The sequence below is a fragment of the Heterodontus francisci genome, chromosome 13 (assembly GCF_036365525.1).
Source record: "Heterodontus francisci isolate sHetFra1 chromosome 13, sHetFra1.hap1, whole genome shotgun sequence".
NCBI lineage: Eukaryota > Metazoa > Chordata > Chondrichthyes > Heterodontiformes > Heterodontidae > Heterodontus > Heterodontus francisci.
Genome location: NC_090383.1, coordinates 115,041,195 through 115,054,353, shown reverse-complemented (window position 1 = coordinate 115,054,353; position 13,159 = coordinate 115,041,195). Strand labels below are relative to the sequence as shown.

General features: G+C 51.1%; 1 protein-coding gene across 6 annotated transcripts in view; it reads left to right on the top strand.

Moving 5' to 3' along the window:
- nhsl1b (NHS-like 1b) overlaps positions 1 to 12,867 on the top strand; it is a 242,136-nt gene extending 229,269 nt beyond the window's left edge. For all 6 annotated transcript variants that reach the window (XM_068045511.1, XM_068045510.1, XM_068045514.1 and 3 more), the window contains 3 exons: positions 2,461 to 5,679; positions 6,916 to 7,033; positions 8,200 to 12,867. In XM_068045511.1, coding sequence (XP_067901612.1) covers positions 2,461 to 5,679; positions 6,916 to 7,033; positions 8,200 to 8,989 — 4,127 coding nt within the window. In that variant the 3' untranslated portion in view covers positions 8,990 to 12,867. The remainder of the gene's footprint in view (positions 1 to 2,460; positions 5,680 to 6,915; positions 7,034 to 8,199) is intronic.
- Positions 12,868 to 13,159: the final 292 nt, after the last annotated feature.

The window sequence follows — 13,159 nt, the reverse complement described above, 5'->3', positions numbered from 1 at the left end:
GTGTGTGTGTACAGGTGTGTCTATGTGTAAGTGTGTGTTGGTGTCTTTGTCTAAGTGTGTGTTGGTAGATGTATCTGTGTGTGTGTGTAAGTGTGTGTTGGCAGATGTGTGTGTGCACGTGTGTAAATCTGTGTTGGCAGGTGTGTGTGTGTTAGCGGGTGTGTCCATGTGGATGATCAGACCCCGGGTCCAAGACGTCTTAACTAAACTCCGCTGCTCTACAGTGGTCTCAATGCCCCCTAGAGGCAGGGAGGACCACTCAGGCTCCCCCTCCGCCCTCCCAACCTTCTGTCAGCTATCCAGAGTGCTGGACTGCACCAGAGTGTGGATTTCAGAAGAAAACAGGAGCAGGATTTAGCCTCTGATGCCTCTGTGGCATTCGTTGTCTCAGGGCACGCATGAATAACCGAGTGAGTAATAAAGAGCAAGACTCCAGATTCAGCCCCTGCTCACTGCTGGGTTAACTGGTCTCAGCTAGTACGTTGGTCGGGGTGTTATAATTGGCCTCAGCACTGCTGAGCTGGCAGGGGTGCAGGTAAGAAATCAGCCTGGGAGCCCACTTATGATCATTTAGGTGGTGAGCAGCTACTGGAGTGTGAGGGGTGGGTTTGAGTGTAAGCATGTGGGGTGAGCGTGAGAGTGAGCATGTTAAGTGTGTGGGCAGGTGTGTGCGCGTGTATGTGGGCGGGTGTAATTGTGTAAGTGTGTGGGGCGGGTGTGAGCATGTGTGTGGGCAGGTGTGTGTGGGGCTGGTGTGAGTGTGTGTGTGGGGCTGGTGTGAGTGTGTGTGTGGGGCTGGTGTGAGTGTGTGTGTGGGGCTGGTGTGAGTGTGTGTGTGGGGCTGGTGTGATTGTGTGAGTGGGGCTGGTGTGAGTGTGTGTGTGGGCTGGTGTGTGTGGGCGGGTGTGAGTGTGTGTGGGGCTGGTGTGATTGTGTGTGTGGGCTGGTGTGTGTAGGCGGGTGTGATTGTGTGTGTGGGGCTGGTGTGATTGTGTGTGTGTGGACACTGGGCGAGGCCAGGCTCTTCATAGTGATGCCTCCACAGTCAAGCAATGTCGCAGACACTCGCTAAATAGGCTCAAGTATGAAGGAACAGAAATGTAATATGTCAGTGTACAGCCAGAACCCATGGAATAGTCTCCCAAAAGGAGTGTCCAGGAGAGGAGGTGAGTTTAAGGGATGGAATAAGCTCTCATTGTCAGGTTGTCGTGACTCCACATTACTGTATGACAGTGATTTGAAAAGGAAACTGTAAGGGGACCAATTTTATATCACTGTGCGGAGACAATGTAAGGCAAACTTGCCAGATTTGCGAGAACCAGTAGCCTGAAAGATCTGTTTTTTATTTTCTCTGTTTCTTCATACGATGTGTGCATCAATGGTAAGAGCCTTGCTTATTGTCCATGCTTTGATGGTGTTGGTGGCTTTACAACTGTTGTGGTTCGCTGGGCCACTGAGAGTCAAGTCATGTAGTATGGGACTGGAGTCACGTATAAAGCCAGACAGAGTCATGAGTAGGTGAATCAGCTGGGGTTTTACAACAATCTGGCTGTTTCCATGGTTATTTTTCTGGTACCAACCCACAAATTAGCAGATTTTATTCCAGTTACTTTCTTGCCATGGTGGGATTTGTACTCGTAACCTTTGGATTACTAATCCCATAGCAGACCACTCCACTGCTGCACTTTGAGCCTTTGAGCTTCCAGTCTTTCGCAGTCTGGTGAGTTTTGTATTGTCTTCTAACCTCATATGCCCTCAATCACTCAGGCCACCTACTTCTTTTTCCATCTGTCTCTGGCCCTGCCTCAGCTCATAGACTGCTGTAACCCTCACCCATGCCTTTGTTACCTCCAGATTTGACTGTTTCAGTGCTCTCCTGGCCAGCCTTACACCTTCCACTGTCCAAATATTACGATCATCTAAATTTGAGTCTGTACGCTGACTCGCATCAAGTCCCGTTCTCCATCATAGGCAACGCCTCGATTTTAAAATAATCGCCCTTGTTTTCAAATCCCACTATATGGCCTCGCCCCTCCCTATCTCTGTAATCTCCTCCAGCCCCACAACCCTCAATATCTCCGCACTCCTCCAATTCGGGCCTCTTGAGCATCCCTCGATTTCCTTGCTCGACCATTGGTGGCCGGAGTCCTAAGCTCTGGAATTCTCTCCCTAGCATGCTCTTCTTCTAAGGTGCTGCTTGAAACCTAGTTGTTTGACCAACCTCTTGATTGTCTGACCTAATATCTCCGTATGTGGCTCAATGTCAGTTTTTGTTTGATAACACTGTTGTGAACCATCTTGGGATGTTTTACCAAATAAAGGCACTATATAAGTGGCAAGTTGTGCTGCACAAATGATGGGAGAGTTGCTTTAGATGTTTACTCTATTAAAGGCCTATTTGCGGCTCTTTTATTCACTGAGCTTTTCTCGGCTATATCGATGTTTGTTTTTAATTGACAGGCGCCGGGCAGACCCCGGTCAGAGGTCACTCTGTCGTCCTCCCGGGCCAGTATTCCACCATGAGTCGTTTGGAAAGCAGCAAGATTGCCAGGGGGCGATCGGCGACCAGGGACTCCTCCTGCCAGACTGAAGAGGTCAAGGTGGTGCCGCCGTCCGTTCGGAGGATTCGGGCACAGAAGGGACAGGGCATCGCGGCGCAACTCTCCAGCTCATCGGGCAACGTGACGGCTGCCAGCGACAGGATCAACACTCCCCGTCCCAGTGGAGAGCTGCGTTTCCACAGCTTGCCGCGACCCAGGGCCAGGGTCTCGCTGCATGTGTTGGACAATGCTCGCTGCACCCTGGGCAAGCCAGAGGAATCGTTCGGCACACTGCCTGCGCGGGTGGGCAAGCTTCGAATGGATGGCTCAGTGAGCCACCTCAGGACAGACGCTCTGAGCAGACCGAAATCCCAGGAGATGCCAGGCCGCCAGGCCAACACCAAGGAGCCCACTGGGCTGGTACACGCAGTCCCACCCCGCATTGTGCCCTCCACCCGGATCGTCGCCCAAGCCACGCTGTCCTCGAAGGCCGAGGTGGTGGCCATCCGTACGTCACAGGGCCGGGTCAGCTGCTCGCCGCCACGCTCCGCTGTGCCCACACCGCTCACTGCGGTGGCTCTGGGTAGTGCTGGCGGCCTGCGGGAGGAACATTGCTCCTCCAGCGGCAACTGGAGCGGCAGCAGCGGCGGCAATGGTGGCAGCTCGGACCGGCACTCCCCGACCTCTGACACCGTCCTGCCCCCTTCCCTCTGCGACTCAGCCGTCTCCCTGGCACTGGGCCCGCAGGTCGAGGTGGCAGACCCTCGCCGTGCCAAGGAAGGTGGTGGGGCAACCAGCTCTGCCTGCACGGGGTGGCCAGAGAGCAGTAATGGTGGCTCTATGGAGCGTTTAGTGTGTGGAACACCAGTGAGTGCTCTCCCCTCATCCCCAGAGATGCAGGTCATGACCTTAGGTCCTCTGACCCCCATCTGTCATGTGTACAACAGTTCAGACCATCCTCTTTCACCTCCTCCTCTGAGTAAGGCAGACTGGAGCCCCCTATACATGGAGGCACAATTCTCACCCACGGAGGTCACTGTTGGGTCACGCAACGAGGGCAAAGGTCGGCGAGGCCTCGAAAGCCAGTCCAACTACAGCGACCGGTCCCTCGGCCGCAGCATCTCGCTGAAGAAAACCAAGAAGCCGCCCCTGCCCCCTGCCCGCACAGATTCGCTACGCAAGAAGGCCAAGAGTGCCCGCCCTGTGCTCAGTGAGTCGCTCATCGCCACCCTCCAGCGCTCACTGGAGGTCAACCTCAAGGGCCGAGACGGCCCCCCGGCCTCCCCCAGCGAGGGCCGTGACCCCTGGGCCATGCGTCCCCGCAGCCAGAGCAGCGCGAGTGTCGGGGGTGGCAGCAGCAACAGCAGCGGGCGTTCCACTGCCGCTAGCAACGCCTACTCCACTGGTGCAGCAACACCATCGCAGAGCGAGACCAGCAGCCTGCGCTCTGAGTACAGTGACCCCTGGGCCTATTACACCGAGGGGGGCAGTGGGAGAATCCAGGACGGGGCTCCTCAGCCCAGCGCTTGGGACCACACGCAGGACGAGCTCCCCAGGGCCTACACATCCCTTGGGATCAACACCCCGGCAAAGTCGAAGAGCTCGTCCCCAGACAAGTCCCACGGCGTGACTTCACCCTCGAGTGGCTACTCCAGCCAGTGCAACACGCCCACCATGCTGAACCCAGCCCCCATGTTCTCGCCAGGGCCTGGGATGCCTAAGACAAAGCCAAAAGTTCCCGAGCGGAAATCCTCGCTGCTCTCCTCTGTATCGGCCTCATCATCTTCCGCATCCCTGTCCTCAAATGCCTCCGATTCCCGGCATCAGGCAACAGGCGTGAGAGCTGCTTCCTCAAGCACTCCTGCAGCATCCTCGATTGATCCTGACCTTAATCCTCCCCTTCCTCCTCCGCCACTCCCTCTGGACACCTATCCCCTTCCTGCTCCCCCTCTGGACACCTATCCCCTTCCTGCTCCCCCTCTGGACACCTATCCCCTTCCTGCTCCCCCTCTGGACACCTATCCCCTTCCTGCTCCCCCTCTGGATGCCTTACCCCTTCCTGCTCCCCCTCTGGACACCTTACCCCTTCCTGCTCCCCCTCTGGACACCTTACCCCTTCCTGCTCCCCCTCTGGACACCTTACCCCTTCCTGCTCCCCCTCTGCCCCCTCCTGCTCCCCCACTGGATCCAAAGATGCTGAACTGTGTGAAGCAGCCCCCGCATTCATCCATCCATCCCTGCAGGAAGGAGCCCAAGGCTCTAGCTGACCAAGATGAGGCCTACAAGCCCACGATGGGACTGCCCCTCATTACCCCCAAAGCTCTGCAGATGGTCCGGCTGAGGTCGGTGAGAAGGAGCGAACGAGCTGACCCCCCCAGACAGGCGGAGGAGCCAAGCTCCAGGCTGAAACCACGGCCAGAGCTTCCAGTGTCTCCACCACCACGGAAATCGGCTGTGCTACAGCGTCCTTCGTCCCTTTGCAGGCCTGCCAAACACCATCACCAGGCCAATGCAGTTCCTGGCAGTAACCTAGCGCTTGGCTCTGAAAGCAGGGCTGTCCGCACAGATTGGTCTGAAACGTTAGCCCTTTCGACCATGCCTGAGGCAGGGGCCGGAAATGAGCTAGTACCCATGGTAGAACCACCAAGTCCAGTTCCCACTGCCCAAAGCAAAGGCACTGGTGCCAGAATTGATATAGGGCAAGATCCAGAGAGGCGATTGCCACCTGAAAACGCTAATGCCAAATCTCCCAGCAAAATGCCTCCTCCAATTGCCAGGAAACCCAAGTTGAATCTACTTGTCCCACCATCACCGTGGAACTTGGCCCCTCAAGAGAAATGGGCACTGGCCATCTCGGAATCGGCAGCAAAAGACACGACTACAATGGCAGTATCTGCTGGGACCAATGGAGACCAACCATCAGCCCAGAACACGGAGATGACGGAATCTGACAGCTCCTGTCCTGCCGGGAGATCTGAGGACACATTGCGGCACATGGCATGGGAAGCTGATCAGAGGGATGCTGAGAATGTGTTGGATGAAAGCTGGAAAAATCTCAGTGTGCAAGAAGAACAGGCAACAGACACTTGGGATAATATGGAAGAGAGCAGTACAATAACTTGCGTAGATGATGAAATGGGTAAGATTTAGAACTCAAATTTATTTTCCTGTTCTTTCCCCTCCCATTCTGTATCTCCTCTCTCCATTTCCTCCCTGCTCCTGTCCTCTCATCCCTTCCTTTTCCATTCCACTTTTCCCTTCCTCTCCCATTTCCTTACATTCTTCCTCTGTCATTCCACTCGCGTCCATTCAATTACCCACCCATCTCTTAGGGCGGACAAATATGAGGGGGTGTAACAATGTTACGGGGTTGATGGAGGATATCTGGGACTGTTAGAAAGATAAGACAGTACAAGGGGAATTGTCACAGGATTGAGAGGGTATGATGGGGTGTAAGAATGTTATAGGGTTTGAGGGCAAAGTCCCCTTTAAAGGACGATTTGTTTAAGAGCATAGCCCCTTAAATTGTTTTGCACAGCCGTACACGAGTGGTAACTTAAAGGGGGCTGACTTGTGTGTGACCTGCATGGGAATGATTGAGTTGCCGCGCAGCTTAGAGGGAACATTGGGAGTTTGATGGGGTGCAAGACTGTTAAAGCCTGTTTAGAGGGTGTAAGTGGGTGTAACAGAGTGTTATAAAGTGGACAGGGGATGTAATAGAATGTTATAGAGCTTACAGGAGGCGTAACAGAGTGTTATAGAGTGGACAAGGGATGTAACTGTTATAGAGTTTACAGGGAGTGTAACAGTGTATTATAGAGTTCACAGGGAGTGTAACAGTGTATTCTAGAGTTTACAGGGGGTGTAACTGTGTATTCTAGAGTTTACAGGGGGTGTAACTGTGTATTCTAGAGTTTACAGGGGGTGTAACTGTGTATTCTAGAGATTACAGGGGGTGTAACAGTATTCTAGAGTTTACAGGGGGTGTAACTGTGTATTCTAGAGTTTACAGGGGGTGTAACTGTGTATTCTAGAGTTTACAGGGGGTGTAACAGTATTCTAGAGTTTACAGGGGGTGTAACTGTGTATTCTAGAGTTTACAGGGGGTGTAACAGTATTCTAGAGTTTACAGGGGGTGTAACAGTATTCTAGAGTTTACAGGGGCTGTAACAGTATTCTAGAGTTTACAGGGGGTGTAACAGTATTCTAGAGCTTACAGGGGGTGTAACAGTATTCTAGAGTTTACAGGGGGTGTAACAGTATTCTAGAGTTTACAGGGGGTGTAAGAGAGTGTTATAGCTGACAGCTATCTGGTATTTCACTGTGCTGCCTCTACCTTTCAGTTGACTGGAGTTTGCATTCTGGTCTTTGGCAGGTGATGTGTTTGACCCCACTTCCCCCATCTTTACAAACAGCTGTGGATGGACTGGTGAAGACCCGAGCACTCCCATCAAGCCCAGGACAACTGAGGACTTATTTGCAGCGATTCACAGGTAGGGACAGGATTTGTCACTATTTATTGATTGCAATAGACTGACATTTGCTTTGATGTATTTCCTGGTCTTGTGTTCCCATGGCACATATGGAGGGTGCAGGTGTTAGTTAAATATGGCTGGTGACTCGCCTGGAATTTGCATTGTCTCAGGATTGGGATGTGTAAGGGGCGGTCCATGGCTAAATACAGCCCGTAAACTCCTCTGTGGAGCTTCTACTGAATCCTGTCTCTCTGATCAGGCACTAGGATTTTCCAGAGATCGTGGGAAAGGTTCTTTAACAACAGCAGAAATCCTGAATAAATCCACCAAAGTGGGGTTTACTCCAACCTTAAAGATAGCCAATCAGGAGGAAAGACCGCCTCCCTGTATCTCCCAATCAGGAAGGACCTGTTGCTTCTCTCCAGCCTTTAAGGAGTTGAAGCTTCCGAGACTTTAAACTTGGGGAGGAGGATGAAGGATCTGGGGGAGGGGGCTTGTGCTTTTTGGAACCTCAGTTTTGGGGGTCTTGCATATGGGTCCGTGAATCCCCTTCTATGTTTCTGGAGGTCTAGAATTTCTTTGGAGACGTGGTTGTCCCGTTTTGTATGTAATGGGGATTATGTTATTGTGTGATGCTCTGTGACCTATGTACTCAGAGTGGGAAGAATGTGGAGCTCACTACAACATGGAGTGGTTGAGGCAAAAGCAGAGATAGGTAAACACACGAGGAGAGAAAGAAATGGAAGGTCATGATGAAATACTGAGATGATGTAGGGTGGGAGGAGACTCATGCCAGCTTAAACACAAAGCCAGTTTCTGTGCTGTAAATTCTACATAAGGGCAGTCTTTTGTTCAACTAGAATCATAGAATGATACAGCACAGGCTTTGAAGGAACTATCCAGTTAGTCTCACTCTCCTCTTTCCTCATAGCTCTGCAAACATTTCTCCTAATATATAATTGATCATATCAGGGTGATTATCTCTTTCTCTCTGTATATCTATCTACCTATCTATCTACTTATCTTCCTCCCTATCTCTAACTATCTCTATGTTGATCTCTGTCTCTCTTTATCTACTCTCTATCCCCGTCTCCTTTCTTTCATCTATCACTCTGTCTCTTTCTCTTTCTTTTGTGTGTAACAGTAAAGGAAAACATTTTAAGATTGTGTTTCCCACCTTTTAGGTCCAAAAGGAGAGTCCTGGGCCGGAAAGATTCCGAGGACGAGCTCAGCAAGATCCTGTCCCCTTCTCCTCCCGTCACTCCCACGGGGAACGTCTCCAGTCCAGGCACCTTGAAGCAGGTGGGCTCCATCCAGAGGAACCTGCGGAAATCCAGTACCAGCAGCGACAGCTTCAAGGCCCTGCTGCTGAAGAAGGGCAGCAGGACTGAGGCAGGCTGTCGCATGTCCGCCGCAGAGATGCTCAGGAGCACGGACCCCAGGCACCGGCAGGCCGAGTCCTCGCCCGAGGCAGCAGCCCGAACCAACAGCTGGAGTCCGGCCGACTGCCGCTCGCCAGGACACCGAGGCAGGAACCCTCGCGAGGAGTGGGCCTCGCACGAGGGGCCATTGCCCAGGGGCACGGGGTTGGTGGGCATCCGGCACGGGCGCTCGCGGACGCCCCCCTCGGCCGCCAGCAGCCGATATGGCGCACGGCACCTCCACCGACTCCACAGCAGCCCCATGACTGTCATCTGCGAAGGGGAAGCCGAGACCTCAGAGGCCACCGAGGGTCAGCTTCCGAATAACGAGGGGCGGCGGCATAGCGAGAGTGACATCCTCAGCAGCAACAGCCTGGGGGAGACCCGGGGGAAGCAGGAGTCAGTGGGTAGCAGTGGCTCAGGTCATGTGGACTCAGCCCCTACCACACGGAACCTTCCAGACTCAATGTGCGGGGCAACCGACGTTTACCCAGCCCAGAACGGCTCCGGTACGTCGGCAGAAGAAGCTGCGAGTCAGGACTGGCACTCGTGAAAGACCAAAACAAAAGGCTGATTTTATTCCCCAATGTTTTAATTTTGGTTTTCAAGTCGTTTATGGTGCGAAGGGTAAAAACCCACTGAAGAGCCTGAAAAGTGCAGGCTCCGCCCTTTCTTCCCTGTTGGACGTGGGAGGTGTCAGCCGTGCACTTAAAAAAAAGACTTGCATTTATATAGCGCCTTTCACAACCTCAGGGTGTCCCAAAGCGCTTCACAGCCAATCAAGTACTTTTTGAAGTGTTGTAAAGTCGGCGGAAAGAGATCCTTCGCTTGGTGGATCATGGAGGAGAAAGCAGTTGTTGTGATGACTGTGTAGCGAGTACCGTTGTTGTGTCTTTTTGTGATTAAGATGGGCTTAAGGCCACTGGGTGAAATAGAGGTCATCAGGAGAAGCTACAAGATGGCAAGTGGACAGTGGCTTTGGAATCTGGAGTTGATAGAAGAGGAAAAGAGAAATACTAGAGGGAAAGGGCAAGGAGGCTGAGAGGTTTTTGAAAGATTTTGTGTGGCAAATATTTATTTCCCCTTTGTTGAATTTTCTCAGTGGAGCTGAGGTGGAGAGACTTGCACTGTTGGTAACTGGGCAGGTTCTGGGAGAGAGATGCTGCATGTGCTGAGGTACAGCAGTGGTCTACGCTGTGACATCGGACAGCGTAATGGAGGATTGGAGCCTTGTGGCTTCGAGCTGGTTGACAGCTGCCATCCTTAGTGACAGAAGGGAGGAAGGAGTAAGTACTGTAAATGGAGGGTCTGGGTTGGAAGGTTTGTGTAGTTTTTACATTGGAGTATTATCAATTTCAAACACATTTGTAGCAATAAAATGCAAGTGGAGGTAGCTTATGCAGACTAAAAGTCCAGCCTTTGTGTCCTTAATTGTTAAATGTGTCACCCAGCGCGGCACTGAGCCATTCAGACCAGGAGGGTCCCTGGTTCAATTTCCAGTCTGCTGAGTTAGCTCGGCCTGAATGGGTACAGTTGGCTTGTGTTCCCGAGAGGGACCAGGTGATGGAGTGGGGGGGGAGGTGGGGTGAACAAATTGCTCAGCTGCAGTTGCCACTTCTGATAGGGACCCTGGCTAGTGAGGACTGCGGAGTCAGGCTGGTCCTCTGGGCTTCCTGATGGCCAGAGAGACTCACCGCTGTTCGCCAAGCAGGGCCGCCCACAGTCACCAACAGGGTGAGACTGTACTGCCCACCGCCTGTGAGACTGTACTGCCCACTGCCTTCAGGAGAGGAGAGGAACGCGGAAAGGGGGAGAAAAGAAAGGATGCAAACTTGGGCCCTGCTGAGGAAACATCTGAATCCACTCAATTTAATACAATTTTTGACATTTTTTCCCTTCATTTGTCTTTTTTCTCCCCTGTTGTCACTGAATTAGTGAAACAAACCGACGAGATTAGCAAGTGGAGCTGCACAGATCCTGTACTGAACAAAGCCAATAGCCCATTTGATTCTCAATTATAACCAGGATCTCACTGTTCTGGCTTCAGCTGACCATTCAGGTGCCCGTGTGACTCCAGCCTCAATCAGTGATGAAAGGTGTCACCGGTATAGGTGTGTCATTAACACCATCCCTGACCAAACCCACGGGACCCAGTCTGACTCTGAGTTGGTTGGGCATTTACCTGTACAAGGGTTGGTGCCAGTGTTGGGTGTTTCGCCACATGTGCAGTAGCTGGTGGAATCTCCAATTGAACACTGCAGCAATGGATCAAAGCTGTGGAAACTGAGCAGCCTCTTTATTGTAATTAAGTTAGGTGCAGCACTGGTGTTCCTTCAAGAGATTGCAATCGATCTGCCAGAGCCAATAGGGCTGAATTCACTATTGTGCTCCCTCCTCCGCAGCTGTCTGCCTGCAGTCACTCCTTGATTGGACTGCTCCTTACAAAGCTCAGCCTGCCCAGTTTGTAGCCTTCCCTTGATGTATTTTCCCAGCTGGTACACATTCTGACAACTTCCCAATGTTCCCATTTAAAGCTCAGTCATGGCACAGAAGCCATTCCTTGTCTTTACTACTCCCCGCTAACCCCCTGACCACCTCCCCCATGCATGGCACAATCTCTGTGCCATCCTCCCACCCTGAGCTCCCTCCAGATGTCCCGACTGGTCAGTTGCTTCACAGCACATGTCATGTTGAGTGCCTCCTCCATGAAGTCTGCTGAAAACACTTTCCCAGCTCCAGCATCTCCACTCTCTAGTACTCTCACCCTCCTCACCTCAGAAGAAACTTCTTTACCCAGAGAGTGGTGAGAATATGGAACTCGCTACGACATGTTGAGATGAATAGTATAGATACATTTAAGGGGAAACTAGATGAACATATGAGGGAGAAGGGAAAAGAGGGTTATGATGAGGAAAGATGGGAGGAGGCTCGAGTGGAGCATAAATGCCAGCATGGACTGGTTGGACCGAATGACATCTTTCTGTGCTGTGTATCCTATGTAAGCATCCCCCTTCTCCAAGTCCAGATACCAAGGTGCCATGAGGTGCCTCAGCACATATCAAACCGAGGCTGCTGCTGACATCTAGTGGCAGAACACCAGTACTGCACCTAATCTACCTGCTGCAAGAACTATTTCATCAAACTCGTGGGGCGGGTGATGGTGAGCTGCTGTATTTGAGAGGGTAGGGGCGGGGCAGCACATGCAGTCCAGCAACCTGTGACGATTCGCAACTCACAGGCCATCTCTTCCTCACCACAAGTTGCCGGATGATTTACACACTAATGACACTGAGCACCATTAAACTCTGTCATTTGGGCAGCAAAATCTGGGCCATTGATTCCAGTGTTTAGGCTCCTGAAAGATTTCAGAGCCCTAACTCTGCCAGCGGTCGATATTGAACAGAAACTGAACTCCTTGATGGTTTAGTGGGCAAATCGTGCACAAGGTGCACTCAGACTTGGCTGGTATAAAGTGGGGTTGTGCTGTAGCTGGCCTGAGCAGTGCCCCCAGCACCTGTAAGGGGAGCAAACAAGGCAGGATTCCTAACTATAAGCCCAGCACATACATGTTGGGACATTAGCTGGGTTGGGAGGGGGTGAAGGATTGAGCTGTGATGCCTCACAGAGTCAAGCAACCCACTGGTATGTTTTAACGTATGACTATTTGGGTACAGTAGAGAAGAGCGATCAGTGATGGTGAAGCAGTCACTAGTGAGTGTCAGTGAGGAGGAGAAAATGTGAGAGTGTGAGGGGCAGGGGAGCCTGGTTCATTGCTGATCAAGACAATATTACAGATATTTATATATGACTTGAATATTCTAAATCCTGTCATACTTGCTGACATTCAGTTACCAAAGATACAGAGCCTTTCTTAAAAAGAAAAAATTGCCTGCAGTATTTTTTGAGAAACCTTCAGAGAGATTTTTAAAAAATAAATTTTTGGTTTTTGCATCCTGCCGCACAAGTAAAGCCTTACATATTAAATTAAAGTGAAGCACACAGTCGTATTTGAAATAGGCACCAAAGCCAGGAACCAATCGGACTTGTCAAAAGGAAGAGATATTTCCTCCTTGCAGTTCGACCTTGTATGTGTACAGAGATTGTAAAATGCCCTCTTTTTTTTTTGGGATTCCCTCAGTAAGCATACGTTTTGGAAATTTGTACATTTTAGTATTTTGTTTTTTTTTTTAAATTGCCAGTTTGTAGATTATTTATTTTAGTACAGAGAGACTGAGGGGCTTCCTCCTTTCCTTCCTGTCTCTAATGTGTCTGGTGTCTGCTTTTATTGGGGATGGATGGAAGGGCCCTTTCTGTTCTGGTGGGGATGTACTGGAAACGCTGAGGCCTTTCACAATGCCTTTTTTTGTAGATGGAAGGATGATAACGAATGCTGTGTTTTCACACTTCAAATAAAGCAAGATTTTATGCTCATCTGCAAAGCTCTCAAATTCTTTCATACGAACAAATAATATCATTGAATCATAGAATGGTTACAGTACAGAAGGAGGCTATTTGGCCATTGTGCTCATGGTGTCTGTCTGCAAGAGCAACTAAGCTAGTCCCGCTCCCCCGCCTTTTCCCCGTAGCCCTGCAAATTTTTTCTTTTCAGATAATTATTCAATTCCCTTTTGAATGCCACAATTGAATCTGCCTCCACCACACTCTCAGGCAGTGCATTCCAGATCCGAACGACTCGCTGTGTAAAAAAAGTTTTTCCTTATGT